This window comes from Bombina bombina, chromosome 2 (assembly GCF_027579735.1).
Source record: "Bombina bombina isolate aBomBom1 chromosome 2, aBomBom1.pri, whole genome shotgun sequence".
Classification (NCBI taxonomy): Eukaryota; Metazoa; Chordata; class Amphibia; order Anura; family Bombinatoridae; genus Bombina; species Bombina bombina.
This window is the reverse complement of record NC_069500.1, coordinates 229,592,742-229,616,295: the sequence shown is the minus strand read 5'-3', so window position 1 is coordinate 229,616,295 and position 23,554 is coordinate 229,592,742. Positions and strand designations below refer to the sequence as shown.

The window sequence follows — 23,554 nt, the reverse complement described above, 5'->3', positions numbered from 1 at the left end:
TGTATGCTAGGCTATGTTGGACGTCTAAAATAAATGGAGCACAAGAAAAAAAGGAGAATAAAAGGTCCATAAATGGTGGTAGATAACCTATAAGGTCTAGGCTGGATTGTAAAGGAGAGAGAGAGGAGAGAGAGAGGAGGCAGGGAAGAGGGGAAAAAATTAAAATTGGAGATTGGGAAAAAGGAGATTTAAATCCTTCTTTGCCAAGCTCCTGAGAAAATACCTCTGATAATCTGTCGTTTAAACCATTCTGAACTCTTGAAAAAAAGAGACAGCCTGGATTTAAGCTCCTATAGTGTCATGGTTTTCTCCCTGTTGTGTTTGCCATGTGTTGCTGGCAGCCATTTTACTCACCTCTCTTCCTATGGTGCATTGTGGGGGATGCTGCTCATTTCTTGTAATTCCTTTTATGGCCAGACTGGTGTGCATCATCCATGTGAGACAGGATGCAGTCTCAGAATTGTGATGTCATCACTTATTATTTAAAGGGCCTCTGTTCAGTATGCTTTGCCTTTGCGTTGTCTCAGACCTGTTTGTGAGAGTTCCTGTGTATTACCTGGCTGCCTGACATCCTTCCTGGTTCCTGATCCCTGGCTTGTTCCTGACTCTGCTGTTTCCTTGTTCCTGATTCCGACTCGTCTGACTATTCGCTTTGGCTCCTGACTCGGCTTGTCCGACTACCAGCTCTGGTTTTGACTCCTGGCTTGTTATTTGACTTGTGGACTTTTAATTATTTTTTGCTATTAATAAAGGTGTGATTATTTTTGCACTTCTCATCTCAGTCTGATTCCTGGCACCCTGACATTACGCAAAGGCCATGAATCCTGATGGTGCTAATAATCCACCTTTACCTGCCATCATTTCCAGGATGGATGAACAGGATCACCGCTTGAATCAATTTGCACTAGCCCTGCAAACCCTGCTGACTCGCACTGCACATTTGGACCAAAGTGTCCCACAAGTTATGGCTGCTCCTGTTTCCGCTGCTGCACCTAGTCCTACCAGGAGCATGTCCGGTTCTGCACCTCTAGCTCAGTTATATGGAGGCCATCCTATTCAGTGCAGAGGGTTTTTGAACCAGGTGGGCATTTTCTTTGAGATGTTACCTCAGGCGTTTCCCTCTGACAGAGCTAAGGTGGGATTTCTCATCTCGTTACTCTCTGACACAGCTCTTGCCTGGGCTAATCCCTTGTGGGAGACTAACAAACCTTTGATTTCAAATTACCATGAATTTGTGGCCTCCTTTCCAAGGGTATTTGATGTTCTGGCTCGCTCCTCCTCTGCTGCTAAACGACTCATGTCCATTCAGCAAGGTACAAGATCTGTTGCTCAGTATGCTATTGAGTTCCATACGTTTGCCGAAAAGGTAGGTTGGAACAATGAAGCCCTTGTTGCCGCCTTCTTTCATGAGCTCTCTGATGCGATTAAAGACGAAGTTGCTGCCAGAGATTTACCAGAGGATCTCGAGGCATTGGTGTCTTTTTTGATCCTAATTGACATCAGACTTAGAGAGAGGCCCTCTTTCAAGGAGCGCTTGCGGAAGCCTCCTGTTCCGTTGTCTCCTACGTGTTCGTTCCCACCCATGCCTCCCTCTCCTCCCATGCCTACTGGTCCCAAGTCACAAGGTACTGCTGAGCCGATGCAGCTGGGATTCACGCGTCTCTCCACGGTGGAGAAGGCCTTTAGGAGGAGGGAGGGGCTCTGCCTCTATTGTGGGTTACAGGGCCACCTTTTGAAGTCTTGTCCTACACTGCCGGGAAACGCTCACACCTAAGGTCCTGTCGGGGGCAGACCTTGGGTGGTTTATCCTCGTCCCCGGAACCGCTTAAGGAGAAACCTTTGGTCATGGTTGTCCTTTCCTGGGTGGACTCCTCCATAGTCTCCATGACTCCGGTGCTGCGGGCTATTTCATTGACAGTGCTTTTGTATCAAAGCACTCCATTCCTGTTTTGCCTCGGTCCGTTCCACTTGCTATTGAGGCCATTGATGGCAGGCCCCTTCAGCCCGCACTCGTTACTCACGAAACTGCTCTGTTGTCCATGGCTGTTGGGGCTCTCCATTTTGAAACCCTCCAGTTCCAGGTGATACGCTCTCCGCATTTTCCGGTTGTTTTGGGTAATCCCTGGCTCCTAAAGCACAATCCCAGTCTCGACTTGCGCAGGTCCGAAATTTTGTCGTGGTCCCCGCAATGTATTTCCACTTGTCTTCGGAAACCAGTTAAAGTCTTGTGCACTTCTTCGGTATCTCAATTGCCAGAAGGGTACCGATAGTTCCTAGACGTGTTTGACAAGGTGCGTGCCGGTATGTTGCCTCCTCACCTGTTTTATGATTGTGCCATAGACCTGCAACCCGGAGCCATTCCTCCTCGGGGCCGGGTGTACCCTCTGTCTGTTGCAGAGAATTGTGCTATGGAGGAGTATGTTGCCGATGCTCTGTCGCGGGGGATCATCCGCAAATCCTGCTCTCCTGCAGGGGCTGGCTTCTTCTTTGTGAAGAAAAAGGGTGGCGAGTTTAGACCATGTATCGATTATAGGAGTCTTAATCGTCTTACCATTAAGAATGCTTACCCTATTCCGCTTATTACGGAACTCTTTCACCGCCTCAAGGGAGTTACAGTCTTTACTAAACTTGATTTGAGAGGAGCGTACAATCTCGTTAGGATTAAGGAGGGCCACAAATGGAAAACAGCATTTAACACCAGGAGCAGGCATTATGAGTATCTTGTAATGCCCTTTGGCCTATGTAATGCTCCTGCTGTTTTTCAGGAATTTATTAATGATGTGCTACGAGATATGTTGCAACAGTGTGTTGTGGTGTACTTAGACGACATCTGGTAAAGAAGTTCACTAAGCGCCTGCTGATTAACAGACCTCTGGCTCTGATAGGATGACCCCTAGTAGTCAACTAACAAATTAGTAAAAAATCAGAAATATATCAGAGCGCCAACTAGTGGAGGCTGGGTCTAAATGAAGCTATGTATAAAGCGCCACAAATAGTGTAGATATAACAACAATTTATTCAGGTAAAATAACAGGTTAAATAATTAATACAGTTCAAAATTTCATGGATCCATGTACTTAACAATTAAAACATCATACATACATTATGATTAAAAAGCTTAAAATTAACCAGATGCTTGGATATGCAATTTAGGTCACGATAAAATAATTCAGTAATATACAATGATACTGGTTAAATAAACAGTTCAATATTCCTTCATATCTGCCGGTTCTAGTTTGCACTGTGTATTTCTAACTCGAAACAAAGTTTAAAATGAATATTGCAGTATTTCAATTTCAATGAGTTGCTGTGCATCAATTGGTGCGGTATGTATTACCGTTGTTGGCAATGTGGAATACCTAACCTGTGGAAGGATATGTGCAAAACACTTAATGTGAATGGTATAAGTATGTGTAACCGGTAGGCTCCAAATTTAGATGAATCTTGCCCTTAGGTAGTAGCTTTGATTTATATTACGTTCAGATATAGCAATCTATTAACTTAATAGACCGGTAGCTCAAACTATGAGTTTGCACTATGTGAATGAAAGTTATTCCATCAGTCATAGATGGCTACAGTGTATGTAGATTGAGCTATTCTCTATATGTTGGCGTATAGTGATATAAACGAACAGGAGTGTTAGATAAGTATGGTAGTGTGTAACAATGTAGTGAAATGGAACAGGTTTTCTTTTTTAAAATAACATAATTAGTATTTAAATCAAAATATCAAAATGCTCCTTACCAGTCAATGCGTTTCGGTCTTACAGTGACCTTTATCAAGACTCTTTATCAAGAGCCTTGATAAAGGTCACTGTAAGACCGAAACGCGTTGACTGGTAAGGAGCATTTTGATATTTATCTTTTAAAAAACAATCTACACTATTATTTATTTCTCTTGGCAGAAGGATTATTTCCTGAACCAAAGTTGAAAACCACAATACTATTCCTCCATTATTATTATTATTATCGGTTATTTGTAGAGCGCCAACAGATTCCGCAGTGCTATAAACAAAGGGGGAGTACAACAAAACAATTATAGGGTAGAGGGCCCTGCCAAAAGTTGCACTGTTGTAGTCAGCTCTTAAGAAGGTGATCTACAAACAGCTGGACTATTAGGCTTACATGCTAAGAGGGTTCAGGGGATTGCAGTGGAGGAGAGGAACTGGTATTAGGAAAGGTTAGCGTAGGCTGTATGCATCCCTGAACAGTAGAGTCTTTAGGGAGCACTTGAAGCTTTTAAAACTAGAAGAGAGTCTTGTGGAGCGAGGCAGAGAGTACTAAGAAAACATTCACGCACAGAATATGGGAACTGCTATGTGACAGATAGTACAGAGTTTGGGACTATATGTACTCTAACATTTGTTTTCAAGTCACTTTTACCTGTAGACTTCACCTTTAACTTCACAGTTGCTGTTTAAGGAAAAGACTGTCTCAGTTACACTTTTTTGCATTGCTGCACTTTTTTGCATTGCTGTAATTTTTGCATTGCTGTAATTTTTTGCATTGCTGTATTTTTACATATACACCCGTGGATTTCATCTTTAACTTTACAGTCACTGTTTAAAGATAAGACTGTCACTGTTTAAAGATAAAACTGTCTCATTTGCACTTCTTTGCATTTTTGTATTTTTTGGTTTGCAGTTTTTACACAATTGTTACACGTTTTGCATTGCTGTACTTTAGCATTTTTGTATTTGTTACTTTGACTTATTCTTAACTTCCAACACACATTTGACACATTCCACGTTGTACACAATTTAAATACTAATTATGTTATTTTAAAAAAGAAAACCTGTTCCATTTCACTACATCATTACACACTACCATACTTATCTAACACTCCTGTTCGTTTATATCACTATACACCAACATATAGAGAATAGCTCAATCTACATACACTGTAGCCATCTATGACTGATGGAATAACTTTCATTCACATAGTGCAAACTCATAGTTTGAGCTACCGGTCTATTAAGTTAATAGATTGCTATATCTGAATGTAATATAGATCAAAGCTACTACCTAAGTGCAAGATTCATCTACTCAATCATTTATATCTAACGCTTAATAGCGTTGCACATTTGGAGCCGACCGGTTACACATACTTATACCATTCACATTAAGTGTTTTGCACATATCCTTCCACAGGTTAGGTATTCCACATTGCCAACACCGGTAATACATACCGCACCAACTGATGCACAGCAATTCATTGAAATTGAGATACTGCAATATTCATTTTAAACTTTGTTTCGAGTTAGAAATACACGGTGCGAACTAGAACCGGCAGATATGAAGGAATATCGAACTGTTTATTTAACCAGTAACATTTTATATTACTGAATTATTTTATCATGACCTAAATAGCATATACAAGCATCTGGTTAATTTTAAGCTTTTTAATCATAATGTATGTATGATGTTTTAATTGTTAAGTACATGGATCCATGACTTTTTGAACTGTATTAATTATTTAACCTGTTATTTTACCTGAATAAATTGTTGTTATATCTACAGTATTTGTGGAACTTTATACATAGCTTCATTTAGACCCAGCCTCCACTAGTTGGCGCTCTGATATATTTCTGATTTTTTACTTAGACGACATCCTCATACACTCACCCACACTTGAGGATCATCGTTCTGATGTTACACTGGTTCTTCAGAGACTACGCGAGAACGGCCTATTTTGTAAACTCGAGAAATGTGAGTTCCATCAGACTCAAGTAACCTTCCTAGGTTATGTAATCTCCATTGCAGGGTTCTCCATGGATACTGACAAGTTATCTGCAGTTCTGCAGTGGCCTCGCCCAGTTGGTCTTCAGTCTATTCAACGTTTTTGGGGTTCGCCAATTGCTATAGAAAGTTTATTAAAAACTTTTCTTCCTTGGTCAAACCTATCACAGACATGACCCGTAAAGAGAATGATCCACTCCATTTGTCACCTACTGCCATTAAGGCTTTTGATAGTCTTAAGAATGCCTTTGCTGCAGCTTCAGTTCTGGATCATCCTAACCCTGTCCTGCCTTTCATTCTTGAGGTTGATGCGTCTGAGACTGGAGTAGGTGCCCTCTTGTCTCAACGTCCTATGCCTGACGGTTCCTTGCATCTGTGTGGTTTCTTCTCTAATAAATTGTCTCCAGCGGAGTGCAATTATGAAATTACTGGCCATAATTTTGGCACTTAAGGAATGGAGGCATCTTCTCGAGAGTACTAGCGTGCCAGTGCTCATTCTTACTGACCACAAGAATTTAACTTATCTATCTGAAGCAAAATGTTCGTCACCCCGACAGGCCAGATGGGCGCTAATTTTGTCTCAGTTTAATTATGTGGTCTCCTACCTGCCTGGTAATAAGAATGTTAGGGCTGATGCCCTCTCAACAATTTTTGCCTCTGTCCAAGGAGGAGTCTGTACCTACTCCTGTTATACCTCCTGACCATATTTTGGCTACCATACGTACTAATTTGACTTCTCCCTTGGGGGGAGGAGATCCTGGCTGCACAAACCAATGCACCTCCTGAGAAACCTAGTGGTAAGTGTTTTGTTCCTGAGAATCTTCAAACTAAACTTTTGCACACTTACCACTATCCTAAAGCCGCAGGTCACCCAGGCAAGAATCAAATGATTTGGTCTGTCACTCAACAATTCTGGTGGCCAGGTCTTCGTTCTGATGTTGCTGCGTATGTTGCCTCCTGCTCAGTTTGTGCACAGAATAAGACTCCTCAACGTCTTCCTGTGGGTCTTCTTCAACCTATTGCTAATGGTGAGCGTCCTTGGACACATCTTTCCATGGACTTCATTGTCGAGCTCCCTGTTTCCAATGGCAATACTGTTATCCTTATGGTGGTTGACCGTTTTTCTAAAATGTCACATTGCATTCCCTTGATGAAGCTGCCTACCGCTCAGGAGCTTGCTTCAATTTTTGCCCGGGAGGTCTTCCGTTTACATGGGTTACCCAAGGATATAGTGTCGGACCAGGGTAGCCAGTTTGTCTCCAGATTCTGGCATTCCTTTTGTGCTCAAATGGGGATCCAGCTTTCCTTCTCCTCAGCATATCACCCTCAATCCAATGGGGCTACGGAACGGTCTAATCAAGCTCTGGTCCCTCCATTGCTATGTCTCAGATCACCACAATAATTGGTCTGAACTGTTACCTTGGGCAGAGTTTGCTAGTAATAGTGCTATTAATGCTTCCTCCAAGTTATCCCCGTTCATGGCGAATTATGGGTTTCAACCATCCTTGTTGCCCGATTCATTCATGTCTCAGGGTATTCCGGCTTTAGAGGAGCATCTCCGGCAACTCCGTTCCATGTGGGTGCAGATTCAGGATGGCCTTCATCGTTCGATGCAGCGCCAAAAGTTCCAGGCTGATCGTAGGCATCTGCCCGCACCTTCCTACCAGGTTGGTGAGAGAGCTTGGCTGTCCTCCCGCAACTTGAACCTTTGTGTGCCTTCCAATAAATTGGCTCCCCGTTATGTTGGTCCTTTTCGAATACTCAGACGGGTTAATCCTGTGGCCTACGCTCTTGACCTTCCTCCTGCTATGCGCATCTCTAATGTTTTTCATGTCTCCCTCTTGAAACCATTGGTTTGTAATCGGTTTACCACTGTGTTGCCTCGTCCCCATCCTATCTTTGTTGACAACCATGAGGAGTATGAGGTCAGCAGCATTATTGACTCTCGTATGTCCAGGGGCCGTGTACAGTATTTGGTTCACTGGAGGGGCTACGGTCGAGAGGAGCATTCTTGGGTTCCCTCCTCTGATGTTCATGCTCCCGCCCTCCTCCGTGCCTTCCATGCCCGTTTCCCCAATAAGCCTTTTGACCTTCTGCGGAAAGGGGTCGTTGAGGGGAGGGTACTGTTAGGGTTTTCTCCCTGTTGTGTTTGCCATGTGCTGCTGGCAGCCATTTTATTTACCTCTCTTCCTGACTATGCTGCATTGTGGGGGATGCTGCTCATTTCCTGCACTTCCTTTTATGGCCAGACTGGTGTGCATCATCCATGTGAGACAGGATGCAGTCTCAGAATTGTGATGTCATCACTTATTATTTAAAGGGCCTCTGTTCAGTATGCTTTGCCTTTGCGTTGTCTCAGACCTGTTTGTGAGAGTTCCTGTGTATTACCTGGCTGCCTGACATCCTTCCTGGTTCCTGATCCCTGGCTTGTTCCTGACTCTGCTGTTTCCTTGTTCCTGATTCCGACTCGTCTGACTATTCGCTTTGGCTCCTGATTCGGCTCGTCCGACTACCAGCTCTGGTTTTGACTCCTGGCTTGTTATTTGACTTGTGGACTTTTTATTATTTTTTGCTATTAATAAAGGTGTGATTATTTTTGCACTTCTCGTCTCAGTCTGATTCCTGGCACCCTGACATATAGGTAGAGATAGGATTAATTTCTCCCATTTCTGGAAAAAAAAATTGTATCTCTTTCATTATAGATTCTCAAGCCAAATTGTTCTAAAATCATTTGGTTCTGCATCGTTTTTAGAAAATCTGAGAATTTTAATCCATCTATTTTTCAAATTCTTTAAAATCAGATTACGTACTATTAAAATAGCTGTATAAACCTGTATTGGGGCTTTATTTTAAAGAGGGCTTCTGGATGATAAAACAAGGGGTCACAGCCTGCAAACAGTATGGGGATTTTATATATATATATATATATATATATATATATATGTGTGTGTGTGTGTGTGTGTGCTTTAACATTATACTCCCAAGACACCAGCAATGACTGCCTTTTAAATGGTGGGTCTTGAGAGTTTCTATGATTTAAGGGAGTTGTGATTGAGGGGTTTAAATACTTACCCACCATCTAGCTCTCAGGTCCCATAAATCTGCTGTCACTTCCTGGGTTTGGTGACGTCACCAAGCATATCCGCGGTAACATAACTGGTATCCCCAGATTCCCCCAGTGATTTTGGTCAACTGGACCAGCAGGGATATGTGGTTAAATGCAGGGGGGCTTATATGCGTTACAAATGCCCCCTATTGACGACACCCATCCGCACTTAATACATTGTGTGGATAACAACCATGTGTTGTCACACGCAGTTAAAAGGTTAATTAACCTTAGTTGATGAAAGTGCCATAAAAATAATTTTTGATTGGAATAGCCAATAGAATGCAAGCTCAATCATATTGGCTGATTGGATCAGCCAATAGGATGAACGCTCAATCCTATTGGCTGATTGCAACAGCCAATAGGATTTTTTCCACCTTAATTCCTATTGGCTGATAGAATTCTATCAGCCAATCGGAATGTAAGGGACGCCATCTTGGATGACGTCATTTAAAGGGAAACTTCATTGTCCCAGAAGACATCGGAAGAAAAGGATGCTCCAAGCCGGATGTCTTGAAGATGGAGCCGATCCGCGCTGGATGGATGAAGATAGAAAATGCCGTCTGGATGAAGACTTCTGCCGGCTTAGATGAAGACTACGGCCTGCTTAGATGAAGACTTCTGCCGGCTTCAATGAGGACTTCTGCCGCTTCGTTGAGGATGGATGTCAGGTCTTCAAAAACTGTAAGTGGATCTTCGGGGGTTAGTGTTAGGTTTTTTATTGGGTGGGTTTTAATTTTAGGTTAGGGACTTTGGGAAGAAAAAGAGCTAAATGCCCTTTTAAGGGCAATGCCCATCCAAATGCCCTTTTCAGGGCAATGGGGAGCTTAGGTTTTTTAGATTTGGGAGGTTGGTTGTGTGGGTGGTGGGTTTTACTGTTGGGGGGGTATTTGTATTTTTATTTATGGGTAAAAGAGATGATTTCTTTGGGGCAATGCCCCGCAAAAGACCCTTTTAAGGGCCATTGGTAGTTTATTGTAGGCTAGAGGTTTTTTTTATTTTGGTGGGGGCTTTTTTTTATTTTCATAGGGCTATTAGACTAGGTGTAATTAGTTTAAATATTTGATCATTTTTTTTAATTTTGTGTAATTTAGTGTTTATTTTTTTTGTAACATAGTTTTTTTTATTTTGTGTAACTTAGTTGTTAGTTTTTTGTAACTTAGTAATTATTTATTGTAGATTTAAATAATTGAGTGGGGTTAGGTTTTTAAACATGTAATATAGTTAATTTATAGTAACTAATAGTTAGGGTAGGTTAATTAATAGTTTAATATAGTTTAATGTAATTTTAGGATAATAGTTAGGGTAGGTTAATTAATTAATAGTTTAATATAGTTTATTTTAATTCTAAAGGTAAGTATAAATTTATTATAAGTAAGGGATGAGGTAATTTTAATGTACAGTTAGCGGGTTGTTAGGTTAATGGGTAAATAGGTTAATTTATTTTATGGCGATGCGGGGGGCTGGTGGTTTAGGGGTTAATAGGTTTAGTAAGTAGTAGTGATGTGGGAGGCCAGGGGTTTATGGTTTAATACATTTATTTAGTTGCGGAGGGCTCCAGGAGCGGCGGGATAGGGGTTAATAACTTTATTAGAACAAGCAAAGGGACTCAGGAACACCGTTGAAGTTAACCATAAAAACAGTCTTTAATTATAAACGTATTTAAAATTACACACACAGGAGGTAGTGACTGGTCTTACGCATTTTGGCGAACTGCAGTAATCATAGACCTAAAGAACGTTAGTCAATTAGCAATTTAAAAAGCTTACAAAACAATTTCATTGGTTGAATGGTGATTGAATACCTGCTATACCTGAACACATAATTTAGCCCTTAGTGTGGATAAAGACATGAATAGATGCACACAGAAAAGCAAAAATAGACTGAGAAACATAAGTAATACGAGTTCAAATATATATATATATGTGCATGTCAATATCCCCACATAAATAAATAAATAATGATACTGATAACAAAAAACACATGATGGAAAAAATAAAAATAATAATAAAAAAAAATGTGTGGCACCAGAATACAAGATATACAGACATACACATATACATATGTGCACGCACAGGAGAAGTGATCATTCCCAATAATTTATTAGATCAAATTCTGAATTAAAACCTTTTGGTACTTGTGTGGATAGCTTAAAAATCCAAAACGCTTCTTGTCTGGACAGGATTTTTGACTTGTCACCTCCTCTTTTTGGATTGTTTTTAATGTGTTGTTTTTAATAAACCATTTTTAAACTTAAGCATAGTTCTAGCACCTTTTGTTTCCCATTTGAATGCCACACAGAGGTGAGCTTCATATCCTTGGATCCGGGCTGGGACTCAGCTGACAGAGCAATGCCAGGAGAGAGGGTGAGCTGATACACCCAGAGATATCAGCACGCTACTACCAGCACATTGGTGTGCTATTGCCAAATGTGAGTACCCTTTTGGCTTTGGTTATTACACCTGATTTTGCTTCTGGTTGATCTACACGAGGTGCCCCTCTATTTTGTGTTTTCTACTCCAGTGTTACTATGTGTAGCTTGTTGCTAAGGCAGTCAAAAACTTAGTGAATGATCTAAAGTAAATGATCATCTACTGTGAGTTAGAGACATGTTAGACAAAACATGACCAGCCCCTTCCATTGTTGGTTCTCTGCTGCATTCTAAACGTTTACTGAGAATCACTCTTCTATACAGAAAAATTCAAGCAACTATTAAAGGGACATGATTTAGATAGAGCATACAAATTTAAACAACTTTCCGATTTACATATATTATCTAATTTGCTTATTTCTCTCTGTATCCTTTGTTGAAAATAATTCCTAGGTAGATTCATGACCAACAAAACACTACTGGGTGCAAGCTACTGATTGCTGGCTGCACAAATAAACCTCTTGTCATTGACTCATTTCATTTGATCAGCTAACTCCCAGTAGTGCATTGCTGCTCATTCAACAAAAAATACAAAGATAATGAAGCAATTTGATAATAGAAGTGCATTGAAAAGCTGTTAAAAACGGTATGCTCTATCAGAATAATGAAATCAAAATTGTGGGCTTCATGCTCCTTAAAGGGTAATTCAGATAACCATGAACCAATCAGCATTGTACTTGGAGAGGTCACTGTCAAAAAAAGAACCTCCTACTCTTATGCAGTGCTGTTGCTAATTATTGCACATAAAGTCTAATTTTAGCAGCTCACATAAGATCCAGCCTTGTGTATCTATTTGTGAGTGTGGAAATACAAACATTTAGCAGGTTTAAGATTTCTGACATCTGGTAGACAGAAGCAAGCTTGTTACATGGTAACACAATACTGTGTTTTCAATGCAAATGAAAGGGTATGATAACATATAGATGACATATAGACATGTTTATTCTGTAAGTTAGACTAATAAAATGAAAAAGGGAATATCTTCCCTTCTAATATGTCTAAGAATAGTTTGCCTTTAACCATACTTGGATTTACATTTTGGAAGAATAGTATTAATTTATGATTTTGTTATCAGGTATAATACAATTTATGCGTCAACATAATTTTTTTTTTAACAATTATAAGCCCCATTTCAATCCATCTGTTTTCCAACTGGGTTATTTTTGCCATCTCTTTCTATGGCATTCTAATTCATTAGAAGCACTGTTAGAGATATAAATTATGAATTATGAATAAGATATAACCAGAAAACCTTGCTTTCTTTCAGTCAGTTTGAAAAATTATTTTTAAGAGTTTCATTTTTTTTACTTTGTATGCTCAGACCTGCCATAAGAAAAAAATATAATTTTTCATAATTTTATAATCTTATTTAACATAATTTTTAGCATCCATTGCACTCATAAATGAGCATTCAGATAATTAGATTTTAGTTGTGAACATGGTTCTCGGCTTAAAATGTTGATTTAACCCCTTAATAACCAAGGACGTACAGGGTACGTCCTACAAAAAGTGTCAGTTAATGACCAAGGACGTACCCTGTACGTCCTCAGGGGTTTCAAGCGGTGGAAGCGATCGTAATCGCTTCCAGACACTTTCAAGGTATTGCAGTGATGCCTCAATATTGAGGCATCACTGCAATACCTTTTTTTACCCACCGATGCAGAGAGAGGCACTCTTTGACCCTCTCTGCATCGGCCAGCGATGGTGCCGATCGTTGGCGAATGGAAACCATAGCAGGGAGGCAGGTGGGCGGCCCATTGCTGGATCACTTCCTGACCCTCTATATTCGGTGTGCGCAAGTGGTCGGGAGTGCACGGGGGCGGGAGCACGTGCACGCGGGGGTATGTGCGGGTGCACGCTAGTACAAGTACATGTATTGAAGATGAAGGGATGGAGGGAGAGGGAAAGGGGGTTTAATAAATGTTAAGTAAGGGATCTGGGAGGGGGAGTTAGTAGGCTTATGAGGGGGGGGGGGGGCAGCTACACTACAGAAAATTGGCTTTTTTGCAAACTGGGAACAGACAGCTGCAAGTATCCAAGATGGCGACAAATAGGTAGAGTGGGGGAGGGAGGGTTAGAGGTGACAATTGTGAGGTGGGGGAGGGAAGAGAGCTGTTTGAGGGGATCAAGTAAGGGATCAGGGGGTGGGATATGTCAGGTGAAAGGCTGATCACTAACGCTAAAATTAACCCTACAAGCTACCTAATTAACCCCTTAACTGCTGGGCATAATACAAGTATGGTGCGCAGCGGCATTTATCGGCCATCTAATTAGCAAAAAGCAATGCCATATATGTCTGCTATTTCTGAACAAAGAAGACCCCTGAGAAGCATTTACAACCATGTGTGCCATAATTGCACAAGCTGTTTGTAAATAATTTCAGTGAGAAACCTAACGTTTGTGAAAATTAAACAAAAGAAAATTAACAATTATTTTTTATTTAATCGCATTTGGCAGTGAAATAGTAGCATTAAATATACCAAAATGGGCCTAGATCAATACTTTTGGTTGTCTACGGAAAACAAAATATATACATGTCAAGGGATATTCAGGGATTCCTGATAGATATCAGGGTTCCAATGTAACTAGCGCTAATTTTGAAAAAAAGTGGTTTGGAAATAGCAAAGTGCTACTTGTATTTATGGCCCTATAACTTGCAAAAAAAGCAAAGAACATGGAAACATTGGGTATTTCTAAACTCAGGACAACTTTTAGAAACTATTTAGCATGGGTGTTTTTTGGTGGTTGTAGATGTGTAACAGATTTTGGGGGTGAAAGTTAGAAAAAGTGTGTTTTTTTCATTTTTTTATTATATTTTATAATTTTTTTATAGTAATTTATACGATATGATGAAAATAATGGTATCTTTAGAAAGTCCATTTATTGGCGACAAAAACTGTATATAATGTGTGTGGGTACAGTAAATGAGTAAGAATAGCCCTGGTCCCAAACGGTAAGAAAATTGAAAAGTGCTGTGGTCACGTAGGCCTAGATTTAGAGTTCGGCGGTAGCCGTCAAAACCAGCGTTAGAGGCTCCTAACGCTGGTTTTGGGCGCCCGCTGGTATTTGGAGTCAGTGATTAAAGGGTCTAACGCTCACTTTTCAGCCGCGACTTTTCCATACTGCAGATCCCCCTACGCCATTTGCGTAGCCTATCTTTTCAATGGGATCTTTCTAACGCCGGTATTTAGAGTCGTTTCTGCAGTGAGCGTTAGAGCTCTAACGACAAGATTCCAGCCGCCTGAAAATAGCAGGAGTTAAGAGCTTTCTGGCTAACGCCGGTTTATAAAGCTCTTAACTACTGTACCCTAAAGTACACTAACACCCATAAACTACCTATGTACCCCTAAACCGAGGTCCCCCCACACCGCCGCCACTCGATAAAAAATTTTAACCCCTAATCTGCCGACCGCCACCTACGTTATATTTATGTACCCCTAATCTGCTGCCCCTAACCCCGCCGACCCCTGTATTATATTTATTCACCCCTAACCTGCCCCCCACAACGTCGCCGCCAGCTACTTACAATAATTAACCCCTAATCTTCCGACCGCAAATCGCCGCCACCTACGTTATCCCTATGTACCCCTAATCTGCTGCCCCTAACATCGCCGACCCCTATATTATATTTATTAACCCCTAATCTGCCCCCCTCAACGTCGCCGACACCTGCCTACACTTATTAACCCCTAATCTGCCGAGCGGACCTGAGCGCTACTATAATAAAGTTATTAACCCCTAATCCGCCTCACTAACCCTATCATAAATAGTATTAACCCCTAATCTGCCCTCCCTAACATCGCCGACACCTACCTTCAATTATTAACCCCTAAACTTCCGATCGGAGCTCACCGCTATTCTAATAAATGGATTAACCCCTAAAGCTAAGTCTAACCCTAACACTAACACCCCCCTAAGTTAAATATAATTTTTATCTAACGAAATAAATTAACTCTTATTAAATAACTTATTCCTATTTAAAGCTAAATACTTACCTGTAAAATAAATCCTAATATAGCTACAATATAAATTATAATTATATTATAGCTATTTTAGGATTAATATTTATTTTACAGGCAACTTTGTAATTATTTTAACCAGGTACAATAGCTATTAAATAGTTAAGAACTATTTAATAGTTACCTAGTTAAAATAATAACAAATTTACCTGTAAAATAAATCCTAACCTAAGTTATAATTAAACCTAACACTACCCTATCAATAAAATAATTAAATAAACTACCTACAATTACCTACAATTAACCTAACACTACACTATCAATAAATTAAATAAACACAATTGCTACAAATAAATACAATTAAATAAACTAGCTAAAGTACAAAAAATAAAAAAGAACTAAGTTACAGAAAATAAAAAAATATTTACAAACATAATAAAAATATTACAAAAATTTTAAACTAATTACACCTACTCTAAGCCCCCTAATAAAATAACAAAGCCCCCCAAAATAAAAAATTCCCTACCCTATTCTAAATTAAAAAAGTTACAAGCTCTTTTACCTTACCAGCCCTGAACAGGGCCCTTTGCGGGGCATGCCCCAAGAATTTCAGCTCTTTTGCCTGTAAAAAAAAACATACAATACCCCCCCCCCAACATTACAACCCACCACCCACATACCCCTAATCTAACCCAAACCCCCCTTAAATAAACCTAACACTAAGCCCCTGAAGATCTTCCTACCTTGTCTTCACCATCCAGGTATCACCGATCCGTCCTGGCTCCAAGATCTTCATCCAACCCAAGCGGGGGTTGGCGATCCATAATCCGGTGCTCCAAAGTCTTCCTCCTATCCGGCAAGAAGAGGACATCCGGACCGGCAAACATCTTCTCCAAGCGGCATCTTCGATCTTCTTCCATCCTCTTCTTCCGATGTCTCCCGACTAATGACGGTTCCTTTAAGGGACGTCATCCAAGATGGCGTCCCTCGAATTCCGATTGGCTGATAGGATTCTATCAGCCAATCGGAATTAAGGTAGGAATTTTCTGATTGGCTGATGGAATCAGCCAATCAGAATCAAGTTCAATCCGATTGGCCGATCCCATCAGCCAATCAGATTGAGCTCGCATTCTATTGGCTGTTCCAATTCCTACCTTAATTCCGATTGGCTGATAGAATCCTATCAGCCAATCGGAATTCGAGGGACGCCATCTTGGATGACGTCCCTTAAAGGAACCGTCATTAGTCGGGAGACATCGGAAGAAGAGGATGGATCCGCGTCGCCTGCTTCAAGATGGACCCGCTCCGCACCGGATGGAAGAAGATCGAAGATGCCGCTTGGAGAAGATGTTTGCCGGTCCGGATGTCCTCTTCTTGCCGGATAGGAGGAAGACTTTGGAGCACCGGATTATGGATCGCCAACCCCCGCTTGGGTTGGATGAAGATCTTGGAGCCAGGACGGATCGGTGATACCTGGATGGTGAAGACAAGGTAGGAAGATCTTCAGGGGCTTAGTGTTAGGTTTATTTAAGGGGGGTTTGGGTTAGATTAGGGGTATGTGGGTGGTGGGTTGTAATGTTGGGGGGGGGGTATTGTATGTTTTTTTTTACAGGCAAAAGAGCTGAAATTCTTGGGGCATGCCCCGCAAAGGGCCCTGTTCAGGGCTGGTAAGGTAAAAGAGCTTGTAACTTTTTTAATTTAGAATAGGGTAGGGAATTTTTTATTTTGGGGGGCTTTGTTATTTTATTAGGGGGCTTAGAGTAGGTGTAATTAGTTTAAAATTGTTGTAATATTTTTATTATGTTTGTAAATATTTTTTTATTTTCTGTAACTTAGTTCTTTTTTATTTTTTGTACTTTAGCTAGTTTATTTAATTGTATTTATTTGTAGCAATTGTGTTTATTTAATTTATTGATAGTGTAGTGTTAGGTTAATTGTAGGTAATTGTAGGTAGTTTATTTAATTATTTTATTGATAGGGTAGTGTTAGGTTTTATTATAACTTAGGTTAGGATTTATTTTACAGGTAAATTTGTTATTATTTTAACTAGGTAACTATTAAATAGTTCTTAACTATTTAATAGCTATTGTACCTGGTTAAAATAATTACAAAGTTGCCTGTAAAATAAATATTAATCCTAAAATAGCTATAATATAATTATAATTTATATTGTAGCTATATTAGGATTTATTTTACAGGTAAGTATTTAGCTTTAAATAGGAATAAGTTATTTAATAAGAGTTAATTTATTTCGTTAGATAAAAATTATATTTAACTTAGGGGGGTGTTAGTGTTAGGGTTAGACTTAGCTTTAGGGGTTAATCCATTTATTAGAATAGCGGTGAGCTCCGATCGGAAGTTTAGGGGTTAATAATTGAAGGTAGGTGTCGGCGATGTTAGGGAGGGCAGATTAGGGGTTAATACTATTTATGATAGGGTTAGTGAGGCGGATTAGGGGTTAATAACTTTATTATAGTAGCGCTCAGGTCCGCTCGGCAGATTAGGGGTTAATAAGTGTAGGTAGGTGTCGGCGACGTTGTGGGGGGCAGATTAGGGGTTAATAAATATAACATAGGGGTCGGCGATGTTAGGGCAGCAGATTAGGGGTACATAGGGATAACGTAGGTGGCGGCGTTTTACGGAGCGGCAGATTAGGGGTTAAAAGTGTAATGCAGGGGTCAGCGATAGCGTGGGCGGCAGATTAGGGGTTAATAAGTGTAAGGCTAGGGGTGTTTAGACTCGGGGTACATGTTAGAGTGTTAGGTGCAGACGTAGGAAGTGTTTCCCCATAGGAAACAATGGTGCTGCGTTAGGAGCTGAACGCTGCTTTTTTGCAGGTGTTAGGTTTTTTTTCAGCTCAAACAGCCCCATTGTTTCCTATGGGAGAATCGTGCACGAGCACGTTTTTGATGCCGGCCGCGTCCGTAAGCAGCTCTGGTATCGAGAGTTGCATTTGCGGTAAAAATGCTCTACGCTCCTTTTTTGGAGCCTAACGCAGCATTTGTTTGAACTCTCGATACCAGAGTTAAATTTATGGTGCGGCCAGAAAAAAACCCGCGGAGCGTTAACAGCCCTTTTACCGCCGAACTCTAAATCTAGGCCTAAGGGACTAAAGGGGTATGAAACCCAAAAAAAATTATTTTGTGATTCAGACAGAGCATACGATTTTACAAACGTTTCCAATTTACTTCTATTATCAAATTTGCTTCCTTCCCATGATATTTTGTGTTGAAGAGATACCTAGGTTGGTATCTTGAGCACTACATGGCAGGAAATAGTGCTGCCATCTAGTTCACTTGCAACTGCATAACATTCTTGCAAAATTGCTGCCACATAGTGCTCCTAAGCATACATCCCTGCTTTTCAACAAAAGATACCAAGAGAACGAAGACAAACTGCCAATAGAAGTAAATTAGAAAGTTGTTTAAAATTGCATCATTGAATCATGAAAGAAAAAAAAAAACTGGGTCTCTTATCCCATTAATCTATAAGACTCCCTTTATCAAATAGTAAAAAGACTACTGATTCTTGGCGAAGTCAGGAACTGTGTAGGCCTGTCAAATGATAAACAGGTACATAGTTTTACGTTTGTATAAAACAAGGAAGTGCTAACTATAATTTGTGCACAGCTAAGAAATGCTGTAGGTGAACCAACATAGGTTTTCAAGACATCAAAACTTTTTAAGTATAAAGGTGTGCAAAACTGCTTGAAAAGGTATCTGCTTGAAAACTACAAGACAAAAGTCTTAAGTGGATTGGAATTTCCTCCAAATTGAAAAGCATTTTGAGCATTTTTAATAGAATAGACCCATGAAGTCTGATGAGTACACTTAAAGGGACAGTACGCTGTAAAATTGATTTCCATTAATGTATTTTCAATGACTTGTTATACCAGCTGCAGCATATAAAATGTTTGAGAAATTGCATTTTCAGGTTTATTTGTGTATATGAAGTAGCTGGTTTTGTGCTTAGAAACCAAAGCCTATTACAATGGGTTGAACTTAAAGGTGATATCAGATCTCATTATGTTCTAACTTTGTGTACACACACTTGCTTCCTTATCTTAGATTTGTCTGGAACACCAAAGCTCGATACATAGAGAGAACAATGGGAAATTATCATTCTATTGAATGAGTGCCGGTTTTTAAAAATACTATTAAAAACAGGGGCACTTTCATTCATGAAAGTTTACATTTCACCGGTATTGTTAAAATACTTACCTTTTCTTCTTGAAGCCGAAGAAGCGATTCCCCCTCGTGCCGCTCGTCTCTTCTTACGTCAGCAATGACGAATACGGCATCCTCCAATCCCAGTTTCCCCCCCCCCCCCAGGGGAATCATTGCCTTAGGCAACGCCGTGATTGGAGGGAACTGGGCACTCATTCTTGAAAGTTGACATTCACTTTAACTATCCTGCACCCCACTGAGAGTGTAACTTCTTCTGCTGGATGTGTTTACTTAGGCTTATCTATAGCATATACTTTAAAACTTTCATTATAGGTGGCTATACCACAGACTTAATCAGCTATTTCAAATGCTGAAATATGAGTAAAGGAGCTACTTGTAAACAATTTAATACACTTTAGCAGGTAAAATGGATCATTGGGAATAATTTAAAGGGGAAAAAATTTGGGGGTGAACTGTCACTTTAATTTTACACCAACCAAATGTATTCAATAGAACCACAAATGTTTACCATCAATGTACTTAAAGTGTATGTAAACTTTGAGGAATGTGTGCCCGGTTTTTAAAAATCTTATTAAAACAGGGGCACTTTCATTCATCAAAGTTTACATTTTAGCCGTTTTGTTAAAATACTTAGCTTTCCTTCTTGCAAGAGCAGAATCTGATAGAACACCAGAGCAGCGCTTCCCAAGCCCGTCTCTTCATAGGTCAGAAATGAAGACTCTGGCTTCCTCCAATCACGGCATGCCCTCAAGCAATGTTTGCTCTGGGGGGAAAGCTGTGATTGAAGGAAGCTGCATTCGTAATTGCTGACGTAAGAAGAGATGAGCGAAGGGCGGGGAAAGGCGCTGCTCTGGCTTTGCAAGAAGAAAAGGTAAGTATTTTAACAAAACAGCTAAAATGTAAACTTTGATGAATGAAAGTGCCCCTGTTTTTAATAGGATTTTTAAAAACCGGGCACACATTCCTTGAAGTTAACATTCACTTTAAGGGGAAATTAAACATCTCTTGCATTTGTGTAAAAATTGTGCGCTGTCCAATGCTCCGTAGAGAGGCCAAAATGCAAAATGTGTCTCTAGAGTGTGAGACAGCAAATTTTTTTACACAAAATAAACAGGTGTTCAATGTCCTTTTAATAAAATGTTGTTTGAAAAACATTAAAGGGACATGAAATCCATTTTTTTATCTTTTATGATTCATGTAGAGAATATGATAACAACTTTCAAATTTACTTCTATTATCTAATTTGTTTATTTCCTCTTAGTATCCTTTGTTAATAAGCATACCTAGGTAGGCTCAGGAATGGCTGATTGTTGGCTACACATATATGCCTCATGTTATTGGCTCAGCCAATGCATTCAGCTAGCTCCCAGTAGTGCATTTCTGCCTCTTCAACAAAAGATACCAAGCGAATGAAGAAAATTAGATAACAAAAGTAAACTAGAAAGTTGTTTAAAATTGTATTCTCTCTAAATCATGAAATAAAAATTACGGGTTTAAAGTCCCCTGGATATGTTAAAAAAAAAACAGTTTTATCTATCCACAAAATCCTTTTCATATTAATTGTATCTTAAAGAAATTCATTAGAGCATGTAGTTTTAAGAATATCGACTATACAGTACTGTGTGTTTAACCCCTGCAAAGGTGTTAAGCACACAGTAGAAGTGCCGCTGGGGATCTGCGGAGAACTGCTGTTCCAAGCAGAAAACACAGCTTATCCCATTTATAACAGTTTTATTTCATATGTATATCATATTAACATTAGGAGATATGAGTTTAATTCTAAATACATTTCAGTGTTCTTCTGGTGTGTTCATCAGCCTGCCTCATAATCAACACTGGGTAAAGAAGCTTCACATTACTAGTGGTGGAGAAGTAGCGTAGGTTTGCTAAATCATTTTCCAGAGCCCTTTAAAAGGTTTTTGTTTTTTTTAGATCTGGGTGCACTTTTTTCATGTAGGATTTTCACAAACTATAGGGTCTATTAGATTGGCAATGAAAACATATTATGGCTTCTTTTTAACAAAAACGCTTGGTGCTGGCTTCTTTCAGTACTAAAGTTTTTTTTTTTTATTTGTTAGTAAAAGTATCGCTAGGGACCTTAAGAACCCTGCTGGACCTCACTGCTGCTGATCCAAACACGACTCTGTGTTACTAGTGATTCTGCTTGGATCAGTGTGCTATGCAGGTCCAGAGCGGTACTTCTATCTGTTGAGCCCCTTTGTGGGTATTAAATACATAGAGATGCAGGGTCGTTACTCTTAAAATTACATGCTCTAACGAATTAGGGCATATCATTTGTCAACTATAATGGCTCTTTAAGATAACTTCCTGGTTAAAAAAAATAGAAATAAAATATAGGTCTCACCACACTAAGAATTCTACATACAACTAAAATACCATCATCAATATGTTTGTTTATGATTAAAGAAAATATTTTTCTATTGAAAGCTGCAGCACTACAAAGGGATCAAAAAGCTATAAAAAAAGAAGACAAAAAAAAAATCAACCAAACTTCAGTACTACCCTTTAGCATTGCTGTCAGCAGTATATTGGTGCAATATTGATTGTTACTGGCAAGCTGTGGTGCCATGTTTTATTGTATTGATAACACAATATGGCATAGCACAAGGTATCTGAGAAGTCTCTCACTGCAGAATAAGTACATTCTAGTCCACTTAGTGCTTGGTGTTAATTTACATAGTCTGATTTCTGTTTTTGTTTTAGTGTTGCAACTTGATTTATGATTTTATCCATAGTGTTAAATATTTGTCACTTGGATATGGCAGAAAACTGATTTGAAATATATTTCAGTATTATGCTTAATTTAAATATTTTATATGCTTTCCATTTTGATGCAATATTACAAAAACATGGCCCTAACACATGAATGCTCCTTCTTGCTGGATTTAAGGTTTAATTAGTTACTATTTTACAAGCTTTAATGTATTATTCATAGCACACATTGTTATACTCATTATTATTAATAAATAACTAAACACCATCAATATTTTAACAAGCACAAAGAGGAAAAAGTACAAAAAAGTCACCTGCACCAACTAGAAAGACCGGCTGCACGTCTCTGCTCATCTTTTTCATTCTTCTTGCAGTAGAAAGCTCTCAATGTCAGATGTGATATAAACCTTAAACTCTTCAATCAGCTGTCTACATTCTGTACCACTGAAATAAAAACAGACAAGCTGTGCATAATACCAAACTTTAATATAATAACTGATTATCATATTATTGCTATAATTACATTTTAAAGAATATTTTGCTTTATAAAATAGTAAAAGTGGCAAATAAACCCAAATGCATATAAATTATACTTAATATTTAATTATATGACTATTTGCACTGTAATTTTTTTTTATTAAAAGCCTTCAGCAGGAAACAGATTCTAGCCATCAGTTAAGGATTTTGACATAAAACTGATCTAGCTATCTCACTATTTGTCTATCCACACAAAGTAAAAGCAAACACATTTATCAGACATGCTCAGAAAAACTAGTCATATATTACCAAACAGAACATACATAATTCTTACCTTATGTAGGAGCTAATTTTTTATGTAACAGTATGACAGACGTGTCTTAAAAACGCTCTACTTGTTACTTTCTCTCAGTTCCCCTTCTGGATCCAATGACACATTCAATGGTGGCTGTAGCTTTATATCTGTGCATGACAAAATGTATATATCCACCAAAAGATAATGCGTGCACCAATATCCTTCTCTTCGCTCCCTTTCAAATAGTTGTAATATAAATCAAAAAGGGTCTCTGTGTGAAATAATGCTTCCTTCAGACGAGCCAGCTTGATCTTTTAAAGTTGCTCTGGGATGATGCTCACCATGTGTGGCAGGGTCTCCTGTGGTTTGTTATTTTACTTTAGAGGAGGGGGAGGATTCCAACAAAGCGCAGTGACCACACTGCATATCCAAATGTAACCATGGAAGCAATTGTCCACTTTTCTGAGCCTTAACAAAATCATGCAGACATTCACTATGTTTAATTGATGTTGACGATTTTAAGATTGGAATTTAACTCTTTTAGTAGATTCACATGTATAATTATCCAATGTTTCATTGAAATCTTTATTTATGTTACCTTTTCTCGTTATGTTTTATTCTGATTAAA

General features: G+C 39.3%; 1 protein-coding gene across 1 annotated transcript in view; it reads right to left on the bottom strand.

The window, feature by feature from the left end:
- Positions 1-23,261, bottom strand: part of ADGRV1 (adhesion G protein-coupled receptor V1) — a 1,190,013-nt gene extending 1,166,752 nt beyond the window's left edge. The window contains 2 exon segments of the mRNA XM_053699719.1: positions 22,469-22,598; positions 22,966-23,261. Coding sequence (XP_053555694.1) covers positions 22,469-22,517 — 49 coding nt within the window. The 5' untranslated portion in view covers positions 22,518-22,598; positions 22,966-23,261.
- Between the last annotated feature and the right edge of the window lie 293 nt (positions 23,262-23,554).